The sequence below is a fragment of the Lonchura striata genome, chromosome 32 (genome assembly GCF_050655825.1).
Source record: "Lonchura striata isolate lonStrDom1 chromosome 32, ASM5065582v1, whole genome shotgun sequence".
Classification (NCBI taxonomy): domain Eukaryota; kingdom Metazoa; phylum Chordata; class Aves; order Passeriformes; family Estrildidae; genus Lonchura; species Lonchura striata.
Genome location: NC_140734.1, coordinates 5,954,905 through 5,972,230, shown reverse-complemented (window position 1 = coordinate 5,972,230; position 17,326 = coordinate 5,954,905). Strand labels below are relative to the sequence as shown.

Sequence of the window (17,326 nt, the reverse complement as noted above, 5' to 3'; positions counted from 1 at the left end):
CCAGTGACCCCTCCCAGTGCTCCCAGTAACAACTACTGACAGCTCCCAGTGCTCCCAGTAACAACCAGTGACCCCCAGTGACCCCTCCCAGTGCTCCCAGTAAAAACCAGTAACTCCCAGTGACCCCTCCCAGTGCTCCCAGTAACTCCCAGTGACCCCTCCCAGTGCTCCCAGTAACAACCAGTAACATCTCCCAGTGCTCCCAGTAACTCCCAGTGACCCCCATTGACCCCTCCCAGTGCTCCCAGTAACAACCAGTGACAGCTCCCAGTGCTCCCAGTAACAACCAGTAACCCCCAGTGACCCCCAGTGACCCCTCCCAGTGCTCCCAGTAACAACCAGTGACCCCTCCCAGTGCTCCCAGTGCTCCCAGTAACTCCCAGTGACCCCTCCCAGTGCTCCCAGTAAAAACCAGTAACTCCCAGTGACCCCTCCCAGTGCTCCCAGTAACTCCCAGTGACCCCCAGTGACCCCTCCCAGTGCTCCCAGTGCTCCCAGTAACTCCCAGTGACCCCTCCCAGTGCTCCCAGTAACTCCCAGTGACCCCTCCCAGTGCTCCCAGTAACTCCCAGTAACTCCCAGTGCTCCCAGTAACTCCCAGTGCTCCCAGTAACTCCCAGTAAAGCGGAGGGGTTCCTGCATCAAAGGGGTCACCTCGGAATTATTGACCAATGTGGGTATTGATTATTGCCAATATCCAATCGTGACAGATAAAAACTCCGTAACGGTTTAAAGTTACAAAGTGTGTGATTATAAATTATTAAAGAAATGTGGATATTGATTATTGCCAATATCCAATCGTGACAGATAAAAACTCCGTAACGGTTTAAAGTTACAAAGTGTGTGATTATAAATTATTAAAGAAATGTGGATATTGATTATTGCCAATATCCAGCTGTGACGGACAAAAACTCTGTAACATTTAAAAGTTAAAAAGTGTGTGTTTAAAAATTATTGACAAATGTGGATATTGATTATTGCCAATATCCAACGGTGACGGACAAAATCTCTCCAACTGTTTAAATTCACAAATTATTAAAGAAATGTGGATATTGATCTATTGCCAATATCCAACGGTGACGGATATAAACTCCATAACAGTTTAAAGTTACAAAGTGTGCGCTTATAAATGATTAAAGAAATGTGGATATTGATCCGGTATCGATATCCAGCTGTGACGGACAAAAACTTTCTAAAATTTAAAGTTCGAAAGCGTGTGTTTACTAATTATTAAAGAGATGTTGATATTGATCTGGTATTGATATCCAAACTGTGATGGACAAAAACTCGCCAACAGTTTAAAGTTACAAAGTGTGTGCTTAAAAATTATTGACAAATGTGAATATTGATTATTGCCAATATCCAGCTGTGACGGACAAAAACTCTCCAACATTTAAAAGTTACAAAGTGTGTGTTCACAAATTATTAAAGAAATGTGGATATTGATTATTGCCAATATCCAATGGTGACGGACAAAAACTCTCCAACAATTTAAAGTTACAAAGTGTGTGTGTTTGCTAATTAGTAAAGAAATGTGGATATTGATCCGGTATCGATATCCAAACTGTGACGGACAAAAACTCTCCAACAGTTTAAATTTACGAAGTGTGTGTTCACAAATTATTAAAGAAATGTGGATATTGATCCGGTATCGATATCCAGCTGTGACGGACAAAAACTGTAATTTTAAATTTACAAATCGTGTGTTTATGGTATTTTGGGTGTTGATACTTGGATGGATAAAAGGCTCCACACCACAGCTTCCCAGTGATTAATTACTGAAAACCCAAAATATAAATCCGAATTCATCATTTTGGTACATCCCATTCCTCGCTTCCTGTGCTAATCATTTCCTGTGCTAATCATTTCCTGTGCTAATCACTTCCTGTGCTAATCACTTCCTGTGCTATTCATTTCCTATGCTAATCACTTCATATGCTAATCATTTCCTATGCTAATCACTCCAAAAGCCATTCCACACACGTGGTTTGTCCCTCGAAATGGGTCGGGGGGTCCCAAAATGAGGGAGTAAATTAATTTTTTTCCTCGTTCTGACCTTTCTACCTTTTCAATGCAATCGTGACAAACGAGCTCTTGGTAGAACTCCCATTCTTCAGTTGGTTTCAGAGCACAGGAGGCCCACAGTTGTCTGATGTTCTTAAAAACTCAACATATTCGATATTCTATCCTTGTGTAATTTACATATTAATTATTAAATTTGCATTGTTCAGGAGCACCCAAAATCCCGGGATGTGATTCCGTGCAGGGGCTTTTATTGAGACCCAAATCTGACCCCACACGGATTTCAAACTCAACATATTCTATATTCTATCCTTGTATAATTTACATATTAATTATTAAATTTGCATTGTTCAGGAGCACCCAAAATCCCGGGATGTGATTCCGTGGTTTTATTTGGAATCAGGGGCGCAGACCCAAATCTGACCCCACACGGATTTCAAACTCAACATATTCGATATTCTATCCTTATATAACTCACATATTAATTATTAAATTACATTGTTCTATTGTATGCATTGACATGAGTTTCTCGTGATCTTTCTCAGACCCCTGCCCACAGTTTCTCACGATTATTCTTACGATTAAACAGTAATTATATTTAATTACTAAACAATCATCACATCCAGCAATGATATCATTTATCATGTACAGCTGCAGTTCCAGCAAGCAAAAGTCCTCCGTGTGCTTAACGTATTTATTTTTCCAGGCCCTACAAAGTTTATTTTATATTCTATCGTTCCATAATTTACATATTAACTATTAAACTTATATTGTTCTTTTCTATACATTGACTTCATTCAGCCATGAGCTGACTGAGACCGCACTTTCTCATGGTTATCCTCACGATTAAACAGCAATTATATTTAATTACTAAACAATCATCACATCCAACGATTATATCATTTATCGTGTACAGGTGCAGTTCCAGCAAGGCACACGGCCTTCACGCACCCAGGGTATTTATTTTTTCTGGGGTTAATTAAGCTTAATTAAGCTTAATTTTCCTTTTAACCTTAAATCCCCGTGGTTTTAACGCCCTTTTGCTATCGGTGGCAGCAGGGCCACGTCGCGAGGGTGAGTCGTCGAAGAGATTTGCTGCTGCCATCTTTTATATGATATATTATCATGATATATTACACATTACATGTTTATAGTTTTCCCTCCAATACCCACTACCTATATCACAAAGTGCTTTTCTACTCCAAACCCATCTGTGAGTGCCAACGTCACCAAGAACATGGAGGTGAGGATGAAGAAGGAGGAAGAACAGGGTCAGCCCACTTTCCTCCATCTTAGAACTTCTGACCCCCGTGGACAAAGTGAAAACCCCCCTGGACAGGTGCTAAAACCCCCCTGTACAATAATAAAAAAATTTCCCCTCTGTTTGTAATTAATTTTACTATATTATCCAGCATTTTGTGATTGCTTGTTCCACCTCCAAAGTTGGTAACTCATTCCATGGTTCAAACCCAAAATCCCAGCTGTTTCCAGCTGCCTGCCAGGATCTCAAATTCTTCTGGAACATCTAAAAATGTCTGAGGGACATTTTGAGTTCCAACACCTCTGTGCCTGTCTTGTCTCTGCTGCCAGGAGCACTTTGGTCATTAATATCTCGTCCCCAAATTTTGGGGCCAATTGCCTCCCAGTCAGGCTCCCGGAACAGAAGTGGCTTCACAATTGTCCTGGTTTAGGGCAAATTTGGGAGAAAACCTCTGGAAGGAGCCCCCAGAATGCAAACCCCCACGGCCCCTCCTCCCACCTGGTTCAGGAAGAATTTCCTCAGAGACAAGTGGAAAAAACCCTGTTTATTTAACAGGCAAAGCACTCCCCAGCACAAAGAACGAACAACATCAGATGACAAAACTCTTTCACTGCTCTGAAGAGATGACAAATTCAGAAAATCTCTCCTGGGAGTGGTCGCTCTGTTCTCGGTTCCTCTGGCTCTGGGCATGGCTGCTGCAGGCCACAAAGTGCAAACTCCCGGTGTTTTCCAGGTCCCAGTCCGGAGCAGGTTTGAATGGTTCCAAGAAAAGGGAAAGAAAAACAGTCCAGGATAAAATTTGGACTGCTCAGCTAAACTAACTAACAAGCAAAAAGCAAAAGCCAACAGAAGCAGGAACAAGGGCAAAGATCAAGAGCAAAAGTGAAAGCAAAAAGCAAAAAGTAAAGCAGCACTATGTACCACTGTCTGTGTCCAGCAGACCGCGGGGGAGTGAGCAGGCTGATAACAAAACAAAACTTGGCTTTTCAGAGCCAGTCTTGAAGGCACAGAACATAATATCCAGCATAAACAGAACAGACAACTGGGGATACAAGCATCATAATGTCACCCTAGGACACTTGGACATTTGTGACATCTTCTTTGAGGAGTTGAGGCTCATGGACTTGGCACCAAATCTCCCATGGGGCTTGTCAGAGTGCACAAAGCCCAAAGGAGCTGCACATCTACCAGAATTGTCTTCAAGAATTAATTTGTTCAGGAGTGGAATTAACGAAAAATATTTCAATGAGCAATTGCCTCAAATTATTTTCCCTCCCCTTTTCAAGATTTTATCTCATTAGTTTTGTTTTCGTAAGAGGCAGTATAACATTATTTTCTTATAAATAACATTATCTTATTATTTTTCAATTGATATTGAAGCAGGGTGTTCCCTAAGGAAGTCTTGACTGGTAGGAAAAGTCTTCCTTGAGGTCAGGTCCTGCCCCTATGGATAAAACATTGCTTCTCACATTTTCAGTACTGCCATTTCTCTCCTGGGCCTCCGGGCACCTGCATCCCTTTTCACCTTCTAGAAGGAAGTGAGCTGCATCTCAGCTGCTTTTATTTTATGGAACAGGAATGATGAGTTCTGTGCTCGTGGAACAGCAGGCCAAAGGCTGACAAACTGAATCCTGACTCGAGCCGACAGAAGCCGTGAGAAAGCTGACAGCTCTTTGTGAGAACAGAGTTCTGGAGCAGTGAAAACAACTTGTTTTTCCTGAGAAAGAGCTCTAGGACTGTGGAAAACAACCCACTTTCCCTGAGAAAGAGTTCTAGGACTGTGATAAACACTAGCCACCTGCATAAACTGGTTTTACACCATTAGAGAGAGAAATTAAATTATCTGTCACTAACAACTTTTCCTGCACGTACGCATTGGGGATTTGAGTCACTAATCAATACAGGGTAACAACTTGTTACTGACCAACTGGGGGTAGATGGGACACTCTTAAAAAGCCCTATAAAAAGGGAGTCCCAAAATAAACTAGGATTGATCCTTTTTTTGCACCAGAAAACATGTCCTGCATCCTTCTTTATCGAGCGCTGTTGCAGTGCCCTTTTATTTCATGGCTTGTTGGATGGCCTGTTCTAATTCACCCCCTGTATGTTGTATTTCCCCAAATTGGATTATTCCTGGTTTATATCACTCCCCTATTACCCTTCAATCAGGATCATCCCCACCCTGTATTCCAGTGCCTTCCCTATCCATCACGGTAACCCCTGCCCCTGTTCTGGAACCTTCCCTGTCAGTCTCCTGTGAACCCCTCCCCTGCCAGCTCCGCCCCGCTGGAATCTTCTGTTAATAAACTATTAAATAATTCACTGCATGACCGATCAATTTACATCATCCCATGGTGAGATGATCCGCCCAGAGGGAGGAGCCAAGCATTCCAACCTGCATAAAATCAGCATTTTTGACACACTGGCAGCCACATCGCTGGATTCCCAGAGGAGCAGCTTCTTCTCTGCTGAATTCCCAGAGGAAGACCAGGCCCAACTACTAGAGACCTTCAGAGAAAACTCCACCCTTCTGGAGATCACCAGTTCAGCAGATTTCTTCTGCCACTCCAGGAGGAGCAGCCACCATTTCACTGGACTATTCCCAACACCCTGACTCCTCAGGGGGTCAGGTTTGTGACTTCATCACTAGTTTCGCTTGTACTAATTACATTTTTATCATTATTTTTTAAATTTAGTTTTTCTCCTAATAAAGAACTGTTATTCCCATTCCCATACCTTTGCCTGAGAGCCTTTTTTTAAAATCGTGGCAATTCAGAGAGAAGAAGTTCACCTTTTCCATTTCACAGGAGGCTTTTGCTGTCCTCCACAGACTCCTGGATTTTCAAACCAATAAACCTTCTCCAGGATCTCACACCAAAGGCCTCCCTCGACTGTTTTGTCCAGCCCCTGACGCTGACAGCGTTCCAGCAGGAGAGCAAGTGGCTCTAAGGATCAGCTCTCCCTATTTGAGGGGAAGCTGTTCCCCACTCCTGGCACGGCATTGCCGCTGAGATAGCCATGGCCAGCAGCTCGGTGTCAGCCGGGCTCCTGCTGGGCTGGGGCTGCCCTCAGGCAGGGCTCAGCTCCCCCACAGCATCTCGGTGTTACCTGGGAGCCCCGTGGAGAAGAACCCTCTGTGCCCTGTGCCCAGAATTTCCCTGCCAGGACAGCAGGGATGCGACCCGAATCTGCCTCAAATCTGCTGGGGAGGGGAACTCCTGCGCCAGGGGGTTTCTGGCCATTCTGCGGCTCGTGGCCAAGACATTTTCCCTGCCCCTCTGCCCGGGCAATGCCCTGTGCCAGCTCTGCTGTGAGGCTTCCCTGGGGTGCTGCCGGCACCAGCGGCTCCTTCAGTGCTGGAGCTGGAGTCAGCGAACGCGACCGAGCCCCTGGTGAGCTCCCAGGACGGCCGGGGACAACTGATCCACCCGGCCCGGCCCGAAATTCACCCAAGTCCTGCTGGAGCCGATGGATCCAGCGGCCAAGAGTGAGCCCAGAGCCAGGGAGAAGCACTCGCCCTTTTCCAGGACGCCGTGGTGGCTCTACCCCACCGTGGCCAGGCACTACAGGTGACCGTGTAGGGCCCCTCAGCGAGGAGACCCCACAGCCCTGCAGAGCCCTGCAGACAGACCCAATCCCACCAGGGAACCAGATTGCAAGACCAATAAATAATTTCAACATGCTTTTGACATATTAAGATTTTTTTGAACCGTTAAATTCTTTGGATTGAATAAAGAATTTTGGGGTAAAAAAGTTTAAAGGAAACCTTATTTTGAATTTATTTTTTTCTTTTTCAACCCAGGCCATTCCTACAACACTCATGGCGAGCTGCAGGCTTTCTCAGCACCTGCACGCCCACCAACCTACTCAACCCACTCCCCCTGGAGCCTGCACAACTCCCAAAACACAATTTGTCTGGCAGAGAGCACGGGCTGTGCCAAGGCAGCAGAGCCCAGGCCTGGCCTGACTTCCCTGGACCACTGGACAGGGAGGAATCCAGAGGCATGGACACACACAGACACAGAGCAAAGCTATGCTGAAAGGGTTTATTGATTATTGATGCTTGATTATTCAGGGGAAATGGCCCCGGGCACAGAGGGTTCAGGGGGTTCCTCCAGGGATGATCATCTCCTCATGCCCCTGGAGAGGAAAAGGACACCGCTCCTTCTGACCCTGAAAGACAAAGCCCAGAAGGTGACCACTGGTGTTTCCTGCTGGGCCATGGATGGGCTTTGTCCCCAGCCCTGTCCCTGCAGGCACAGCTCACCTAGACCCTCAGAGAGGCAGCCACGGCGCGCTTCAGCCGCAGAAGTTCCTTCACCCTTTCATCCAGATTGTCCTGGGGACAAGGGCAGCGTTAGAGACACACTGGGGGCACTGGGATGGGCTGGGACAAACTGGGATGGCCTGGGCTCTGGTGGCCATGCAAGGGGAGGGTCTGAGCCCGGCAGAACTCGTGGTACCCACCAGAGGCACGTCCACATCCACGTCCCCATCGCCTAAATCCACCTGCAGAGAGTCCAGGAGACCTCGCTGGTCACGAGGATGTCCCAGGTGCCAGCAAGGGATGGGGGAGCTGAACTGCCCCCCAGCCCCCTGAGGGGATGCCCTCCAATGCCAGCACCCCACTCACCTTCACGAGATCATCTTGGCTTTCTTCCGGGGGTGCCCGGGAAGGAGAACAAAGGCAGGGACTGGACTGGACCTTGTCGGGCTGTGGGGGGACACGAGTGCAGGGAGCAGGGTGGGGGCAGAGGGATGGGAATTCAGGGACTCCCAGGAGATCTTTTTGAGGTGGGGGAGACCCAAAGTCACTGATCTGGGCTCAGCTGAGGGCCCAGGGGACAGGGCTGGGGTGTGGGAGGAGCAGGGTGTAAGGCCCAGGGCAGGAGAAAGGAATTGCGGTGCAGGGCCATGGGAGTGCAGGGCAGGGGCTTGGTGGGGACAGAAGGACGAGGACGGGAGGGGACAAAACCCACGGGACTGGGAGATGCTGTGGCAGTGGGGGTGAGTCAGGGAATTGTCCAGGGGGACCCCTCTGCCGAGGCCAGGAAGAAAGGCAAAGGATGGAGGGGGGCCATGGAAGGAAAGGCCTTGGGAATGGTCAGTGGGAGGGCGGCTGGGGACCCTGAATGGGCCACAGAGGAGGGAGCAAAAGGGTGGGGTGGGAGGCCAGAAAGGGCAGGGTGTGGGGACAGCGTTTGGCGGGTGCCTCACCTGGGCCTGAGCCGGGGGGCACAGCAGGATGGAGAAGAGCAGGGCCACGCTGAGCACAGCCACCTTCATCTTCCTCTGGCTCCGGGCAGCGCTGGGTGAGGCTGCAGCAGGTGAGGAGCACCTTTATCCCTGCCGGGACTCCTCCCTGCACCCTCCCTGCCAGCCCCCAGGCCAAAGCCCGGCTTGGCACAGCCCCCAGCCCTGGCCACAAGCCCAGCCCTGGCCCAGAGTCCACCCCAGCCCAGCTGTGGCACGGGTCCAGCCCCCTTGCCCGGCATCCCTCCAGCTTCCTGCCCGGGGCAGCTGCCCCTGGAGGGGCCCAGGCACCTGGGGGGGCAGGGGGGCAGGCAGGGAGCCAAAGGCACCTGGGGACCCTGTGGGGACAGCCCCCAGTGCAACACAATCCATCCTCCCACAGCCCCCAGAGCCAGATCCCCCATCTCCTGCTGCCCCTTCCCTCCCAGAGCTTTCCCTGTGGGACAGCCCAGAGCGGAGCCCGGCCCCAAACCCAACATGTGGGGAACAAGGGGAACCAGGGACATGTCATCAGCTGGGGCATCGGCATCTCCCGTCCCGGGGACACTGGGAGCCCTGGGCCATGCTGATCACCTGCAGCCAAGGCTGAGGCCTGGGCCATGGCTCAGCGGTGACAATTCCCACATCCGCACAGCCCCAGATCCCTTTCCCTGCAGGTGCCAGACCCGTCCCAGCTCCATCCCCAGAGCAGTGTCCAGAGGGGAACGTGCCCTGCCCTGCCCCTCATCCTGTCACACCTGCAGCCCCTGAGCCCTCCCAGAGCACCTGGGCCATGGCCCTGGCCCTGAGCCAAGGCCAGCGCTGGCCCTGAGCAGGATGGGCCCGTGCCAGGGGCCATGGGGGAGTGGGCACCTGTCCCCAGGCAGCCCCTCGGAGCTGACGGGGTGACAGAGGTGCCCTGTGAGGAGCAGGGCTGTCGGTGCCCTGGCAGCATCTCTGACAAGCCCTGTTCAGCCAGGCCCTGAGGCACCAGCAGGACATTCCCAGTCTTGGCCTTTCTGGGACTGCCTGGTGCAGGGTGGTCTGTGCATGGGGTGGCTGAGAGCAGATGGACCCTGGTGGGGACAGCCCCCAGTCCAACACAATCCATCCCCCTAGAGCCTCCAGAGCCAGCTCCCCCATCTGTGACATTCACATTCTCTGGACAGAGAGACATAATTCTGTCTTTCAGGAGAAGCACAGAGAGAAGAAGAGAAAACAATCTTTATCTCTGCTTGTTTGTTTTCCCAAGTTGAATGTGGCATGGAGATTGTTTGCCTGAAGTGATTGCGTGATTAAATTAAATAAAATTTGTTTCAGTTCAATGATCAATCAAATTCAACTGTGTCTCGGACTCTCAGCAGAGTCACAAGTTTATTAATTAGCTAGGTAAGTAAGTAAGTGTGTAGAATAGAATAGTATCTCTTAAAATAGCATAGGAAAGTAATATAGTTTCGCTTTAATAAAGCTACCCTTCAACCTTCTAATCTAGAGCCAGACATCATAATTTCTTCCCTGAGTCAGAACCTCACACAATTTTTAATATACCCATCTCCTGCTGCCCCTTCCCTCCCAGAGCTTTCCCTTTGGCCAGCCCAGAGCCGAGTCCATGCCAAAATCCATTGGGTCCCAGCAGAATTGCCCCTGTTCCCGCTCTGGCACTTTGAGGAAACAGCGGTGGGCACCGACCCCTCTTCCAGGGCTGTCGGGACCCCAGACTCAGGGAAAAGAGGAATGTGGGAGGACTTGGAGTCAAGGGCAGCAGGTGATTGGGATGTGCAGCCACTGGAGACACTGGGAGCGCTGGGCAGCGCCGATCGCCTGTTGATCACCTTGCAGGCAGGGCTGAGGCTTGGGCAATGCCCCGGGAGCTGCCGGGGTGACAGAGGTGCCCTGTGAGGAGCAGGGCTGTCGGTGCCCTGGCAGCATCTCTGACAAGCCCTGTTCAGCCAGGCCCTGAGGCACCAGCAGGACATTCCCAGTCTTGGCCTTCCAGGAAGGAAAATCCACAGTGCAGTGGTTCCCGAGAGCTGTCCATGGCTGAGATTGCTGTTGGACATTCCAGGCCATTAGTGAAGGATTCTGCACCTCTCTTTCCCCAGGGACAATGTGCATCCGGCAGAGAAGTGTGTGCCAGCTGGGAAAACACTTCAGGCCACTGCCTTGGTTGTTTGCTCTGGACCTCAGCCAAGGAGCCGCAGGATCCACGGGGGAAGATTTTCCTCGGGAGTTTTGCTGCTTGGTGCCCATGGAGGAGAGAGCAGAATGTCCCTGTGGGGGATTCTTGAGCAGAGGGAGAAGAGCTGTGAGGTCACTGCTGTGCTGAGGTCCCCTTGGAGGGGAATTGAGGACATTTCTGCAGGGTCCGGATTGGGGAACTTTGGCCAAGGAGAGCTCCAGGCTTCCTGGAGAACAATGCCAGTCAGGGGGATGTCATTGGACAACCACTGTCCATGTGCCAACAGCCCGGGGAGAACAATCTGGACACACGTGGAGGCTCCTGGTGCAGTTGGATTGGCCTCCAGCTCTGGGCGTCCCTTGGGAGCGTCCCTGCCCACCCCAGGGCTGTGGGTGAGCTTTGCAGAAACTGTCCCTCCATCTCAGCAGCATTTCATTTCAGCAGTGAGGCATTTCCCCTCTTCGACTGGCTGGTCCTTTTGCATGAACAATTTACAATGCCTCCTCAGCACAGGAAAGGTCCAGACTGGACGGAGCACTTGTGGAGGAGGCTGAGATGCTCCAAAGGGTTGGGTGAAACAGAGGAAAAATTTAACGGAGTAGAAATCCATTTGGATTTAGGAGAAATGTGCCGTGTAGTAGCTTGCTAACATGGGTAAAATATGCTGTTTATTCTGCTAACTCTGCTGTGCTTGTAAAACTGTTCCAGCCAAGGACAAAGACTGCGAATCTCCAAACTGGAGACATAAGAGGGGCCCCTTGAACTCTGAAAGAAAGAAAAAACCCAAAGCTGAGTCTGCAAGAGATGGACAAAGGATTAGAGAGTTCTCTGTACAAGGACTCATTGCAAATTGCAAGTTGTAATGTGAAATCAGCAGAATGAATATCCATGAACCTACTGTGAAATTCTATGCATATGTAAATTAGTAAGGGGCAATTAAAAAAGTTTGGGGAATCCTCAGGGGCACACATTCCTTTGAAGGGAAACGATCCCCACGTGCGCCCAGCGCTGTAATAAAATTACTGTCCCTACAAATCTTTTTTGGAACTGTGGGCTCTTGATTTTTCACTGCATTTCATGGAGCACCTCTGCGACAGAGATGGGCTGGTTCAGCCCAGAGCAGAAAAGACCGTGGGGACACCCCACTGTGACCTTGCAGGACTTCAAGGAAACATGAAGAGAAATGTTTTAGTAGGGCCTGTTGCAACTGGAGAAGGGGAAATGGTTTTAAAGCAGAAGAGGATAAGTTCAGAGAGGAGATAAGGAAGACATTTTTGAAGCTGAGGTTAGTGAAACACTGGCACAGGTTTCTCAGACACCTGGTGGATGCCCCATCCTCAGAAACACTCCTGGTTGGACAGACTCTGAGGAACATGATGGAACAAAAGATATATCTCTGCTCCCACCCCACAGGAGGCCCTGTGGTGCCATCTGCCAGAGGGGTCGGTGTCTCTTGTGGGATTCAGTTCCCTCGGAGAGCGGAGGGAACACACAGCACCACAGACGTCAGGGCTGTCCTCCCATGGAGATGGGAATATCCTGGATCAACAGGCTCAGGCTGCCTAATTTGTGTCTTTGTAGAGGGACACAAGTGTCAGAAGAAACTGAGAACCAGAAGGCCCCACAGTGTCTCTGAGTGCGCTTGGTTCCATGAGGCCCTTTGCTGTCCCAGGGTCCCTTTGGTGTCACAGGGTCACACAGTGTCCCAGAGTCCCTTTGGTGTCCCAGGGTTCTCTGTGCCACCGGGTCACAAAGTATCCCAGGGTCCCTTTGGTGCCACAGGGTCACAAAGTGTCCCAGGTTCCCTTTGGTGTCCCAGGGGCTGTGCCACAGGGTCACACAGTGTCCCATGGTCCCTTTGGTGCCACAGGGTCACACATTGTCCCAGGGTCCCTTTGGTGTCCCAGGGTTCTCTGTGCCACAGGGTCACACAGTGTCCCAGGGTCTCTTTGGTGTCCCAGGGTTCTCTGTGCCAAAGGGTCACACAGTGTCCCAGGGTCCCTTTGGTGTCCCAGGGTCTCTTTGGTGCCACAGGGTCACACAGTGTCCCACGGTCCCTTTGGTGTCCCAGGGTCTCTTTGGTGCCACAGGGTCACACATTGTCCCATGGTCCCTTTGGTGCCACAGGGTCACACAGTGTCCCAGGGTCCCTTTGGTGTCCCAGGGTCTCTTTGCTGCCACAGGGTCACACAGTGTCCCAGGGTCCCTTTCCTTCCACGAACCCTCACAGTGTCACCATGAATCTGGTTCCATGAGGCCTTGCAGTGTCTCAATCATCCCCGGGCCCCACGGGGCCCTGAGTCTCGCAGTGTCCCCTCGGTCCCTGTGGGAGCCCAGGACATCCCTCTGGCTGCCCTGACTGTCTTGAGATCCTGGCAGGGGCTCAGAGACCTTGGCAGGAAGTCAAAAACACCAGTGGCTTTGATTTTAGCCCATGGGAAAAGCTGCCGGCTTTGTGTGAAGATTTACAGGTCACCAGGGTTTGAGTTAATGTAACACAGGGTGAAAAAGTCGCATTTGGGGGTTTTTTAGAATGGGGTTCAGGAGGCAAGATTGCAGAATTTGGGTGTGTCTTGTCCTTCGTGTCCTTCTTCTTGTCCTTCATCTTTCACTGTGATGATGACACTTTTTATTGGTTTAGAGACACCCTGTCCAACATAGGTGATATCATGGGGAATTAATTGTAAATAAAGTACACGTAGTTTACAGTATAAAATGTGGACACCGCCCTAGAGGGCAGACAGAATGCCACGATCTGACTTGCTAGACAGAGCTCAGCAGGTCAGAGAAAGAATGTTATAGATAAGAGAAAATAAACAGCCTTGAGAAGAAAAACCAGCGCATCTGGACTTCTTCTTTAGTTTCTCGGGGCTGGGAGGAAAAGACCTTTTATGATCTCGGGGTCATCTTGACCACAGAAACCTGAGAGGTTCCAGAAGGCCCTGCTGTGTCCAGGTGCCTCTGCATTCCGTGAGACCCCACAGATTGCCGGGCTGCCTTTCTTCTGTGATGCCCCACAGCATCCCAAGGGATCCATGGTTCTGTGGCAGCAGTTCTCTGGCCACAGAGAGCGGCACACAACTTTCCCAGGCCTTTCTGGGAAAGGCTGTGAGAAGATCAGAGAACAGAATGAGAAACAATTCTTATCTTAGCCTGCTGCACCTGTTGTTGTGCACATGTGGAATGTGTTGTGGAGATTTGTTTACCAAAGGGTGATTTCCTAATTAGCCAATGCTGATGGTGTCATGATTGGAGGACCAATTAGGTCCAGCAGTATCTGTCTATAAAAGCAATGGGTTTCTTAATAATGATATATATAATAAAGAGATTGATCAGCCTTCTGTGAATCGTGAAGTCAGTGCTAATCCTTACCCGGCTGGGGGCCTGTTGCAGCGACGAAGTTCTGTGAGGCCCAGCAGTGCCATAATGTCTCCTAGGTTTGGTGATGCCACAGCGTGCCACCATGATCCCTGGTAGCCACGAGGCCCTGAGGGATGCCAAAGTCTCGGGGTCCGAGTGTCGAGGTGACCCCAAGATTGTAAAAGTCCTTTTTCTCCCAGCCCGAGCAACCAAAGAAGTCTGGAATGAGTAGGTTTGGCTTCTCAAGGTTGTTTATTTTCTCTTGTCTATAACATTCTTTCTCTGATCTGCCGAGCTCTGTCTAACAAGTCGGCCATGGCATCCTGTCTGCCCTCTGGGGTGGTGTTTACATTTTATACTAAAAACTACGTGTGCTATGTTTACAACAACGTGCCAATATCTATCATTTATGTTGGACGGTGTGTCTCTACCTCAAACCAATAGAAAAATGTCACCATCACACCAAGACATGGAAGGCAAGAAGAAGGAGAAGAAGGTCAGGACACGCCCAAATCCCTCCATCTTGTAACCCCTTAAGCACATTCTAAAAAGCCCCAAAATTCTACTTTTTCACTCTGTGTTAATTCAACTACCACACTACTCAAATCCTTGTGGCTTGTAATTTTTCACGTAAGGTTGGCAGTTTTTTCCATGGGCTAAAATTGAAGCCACAGGTGTTTTTGACTTTGTGCCAAGGTCTCCGAGCCCATTGCCAGGGGCTCAAGACAGCCAGGCCAGCCAGAGGGATGTCCTGGGTTCCCACATGGAGGTTACAGTGACAGAGAGATGGGGTGGGCAGATGGACGCAGGGACAGGACAACAGCTCTGGGGGAAACCTCTTGGAGATCTGGGGGGTTTTCTTTGTAAAATACACACGGACACAGAGCGTAACTTTGCTGAAAGGTTTTATTGCTCATTTTAGGAAAAAGGCTGAGGGCTCACAGGGGATCAGGCCACTCCTCCAGGGATGATCATCTCCTCGTGGTCCTGGAGGGGGACAAGAAGGTCATAGTGTTCACCAACAGTTCCAATGCTAAAACACAGAGCCCAAAAAGGTGATCCCCTGTGTCCACTGGGAATGGAGAGGGGCCTTGTGCCCAGCCCTGTTTCTGAGGGAGAAATGAATTAAGGCTCTGGAGAGACCCAGGACAGAATTTGGCTCCTCAGATCCACAGAGCATCCAGACCGCCAAAGCCCTGGGAAGCTCCAAAAGCTGCCAGAGAAGCTCCCTGCCCCCACCAGGACTGTGGGGTTCCCCAGAGCTCCCCAAATGCCAGGAGACACCTGGGGAATGCTCTGTCCAGCACCCCAGGGAAATGGATCAGTGAAAGCCTCATTTCTGTCCCTCTGCTGGCCCCAAACACTGCGAACCCAGAACACTCCAGAGTTCCCCTCAAAAATCACAGATTAAAGGGGGGTCGCGGGACCACCACCATCCGCTCACCTATCCATGGAGAGCGGCAGCCAGGCGCTTTGGTCGCAGAAGAGACACCAGCTTTTTAGCCACCCGGGGCTGGGGACAAAGGAATAGTTAGAGATGCAATGGGGGCACTGGGCTGGGCTGGGACAAACTGGGATGGCCTGGGCTCTGGAGGCCATGCAAGGGGAGGGTCTGACACCGGCAGAACTCATGGTACCCACCAGAGGCTTGTCCACGGCCACATTGCTTAAATCCACCTTCAGAGGGACCACGTCACCTCGCTGGTCACTGGGATGTCCGGATGGGGGGACTGCCCCCGAGTCCCCTGAGGGGGTGCCCTCCAATGCCAGCACCCCGCTCACCTTCACGAGATCATCTTGGGTTTCTTCCAGGGGTGCCTGGGAAGGAGAACAAAGGCAGGGACTGCAGTGGAACTTGTCGGGCTGTGGGGGGACACGAGTGCAGGGAGCAGGGTGGGGGCAGAGGGATGGGAATTCAGGGACTCCCAGGAGATCTTTTTGAGGTGGGGGAGACCCAAAGTCACTGATCTGGGCTCAGCTGAGGGCCCAGGGGACAGGGCTGGGGTGTGGGAGGAGCAGGGTGTAAGGCCCAGGGCAGGAGAAAGGAATTGCGGTGCAGGGCCATGGGAGTGCAGGGCAGGGGCTTGGTGGGGACAGAAGGACGAGGACGGGAGGGGACAAAACCCGCGGGACTGGGAGATGCTGTGGCAGTGGGGGTGAGTCAGGGAATTGTCCAGGGGGACCCCTCTGCCCAGGCCAGGAAGAAAGGCAAAGGATGGAGGGGGGCCATGGAAGGAAAGGCCTTGGGAATGGTCAGTGGGAGGGCGGCTGGGGACCCTGAATGGGCCACAGAGGAGGGAGCGAAAGGGTGGGGTGGGAGGCCAGAAAGGGCAGGGTGTGGGGACAGCGTTTGGCGGGTGCCTCACCTGGGCCTGAGCCGGGGGGCACAGCAGGATGGAGAAGAGCAGGGCCACGCTGAGCACAGCCACCTTCATCTTCCTCTGGCTCCGGGCAGCGCTGGGTGAGGCTGCAGCAGGTGAGGAGCACCTTTATCCCTGCCGGGACTCCTCCCTGCACCCTCCCTGCCAGCCCCCAGGCCAAAGCCCGGCTTGGCACAGCCCCCAGCCCTGGCCACAAGCCCAGCCCTGGCCCAGATTCCACCCCAGCCCAGCTGTGGCACGGGTCCAGCCCCCTTGCCCGGCATCCCTCCAGCTTCCTGCCCGGGGCAGCTGCCCCTGGAGGGGCCCAGGCACCTGGGGGGGCAGGGGGGCAGGCAGGGAGCCAAAGGCACCTGGGGACCCTGTGGGGACAGCCCCCAGTGCAACACAATCCATCCTCCCACAGCCCCCAGAGCCAGATCCCCCATCTCCTGCTGCCCCTTCCCTCCCAGAGCTTTCCCTGTGGGACAGCCCAGAGCGGAGCCCGGCCCCAAACCCAACATGTGGGGAACAAGGGGAACCAGGGACATGTCATCAGCTGGGGCATCGGCATCTCCCGTCCCGGGGACACTGGGAGCCCTGGGCCATGCTGATCACCTGCAGCCAAGGCTGAGGCCTGGGCCATGGCTCAGCGGTGACAATTCCCACATCCGCACAGCCCCAGATCCCTTTCCCTGCAGGTGCCAGACCCGTCCCAGCTCCATCCCCAGAGCAGTGTCCAGAGGGGAACGTGCCCTGCCCTGCCCCTCATCCTGTCACACCTGCAGCCCCTGAGCCCTCCCAGAGCACCTGGGCCATGGCCCTGGCCCTGAGCCAAGGCCAGCGCTGGCCCTGAGCAGGATGGGCCCGTGCCAGGGGCCATGGGGGAGTGGGCACCTGTCCCCAGGCAGCCCC

General features: G+C 51.9%; 1 protein-coding gene across 3 annotated transcripts; it reads right to left on the bottom strand.

Moving 5' to 3' along the window:
* Positions 1-7,315: 7,315 nt before the first annotated feature.
* Positions 7,316-16,619, bottom strand: LOC146764662 (uncharacterized). Of its 3 annotated transcripts, none has more exons than XR_014950627.1 (5): positions 16,421-16,619; positions 15,837-15,872; positions 7,751-7,792; positions 7,551-7,622; positions 7,316-7,456 (listed from the first exon to the last, which is right to left on the bottom strand). XR_014950627.1 is itself a non-coding variant. In XM_085564113.1 (5 exons), exons 1-4 carry the CDS (start codon positions 8,567-8,569, stop codon positions 7,551-7,553), a joined length of 264 nt encoding a protein of 87 aa, XP_085420239.1. In that variant the 5' UTR covers positions 8,570-9,540; the 3' UTR covers positions 7,316-7,456. The 3 variants fall into 3 exon arrangements, 2 of the variants coding, with proteins under 2 accessions (XP_085420239.1, XP_085420238.1); XM_085564113.1 differs by lacking the exons at positions 15,837-15,872; positions 16,421-16,619 and adding exons at positions 7,917-7,997; positions 8,501-9,540; XM_085564112.1 differs by lacking the exons at positions 7,316-7,456; positions 7,551-7,622; positions 7,751-7,792 and adding exons at positions 14,583-15,041; positions 15,499-15,567 and having other exon boundaries at positions 15,696-15,872; positions 16,421-16,600.
* Between the last annotated feature and the right edge of the window lie 707 nt (positions 16,620-17,326).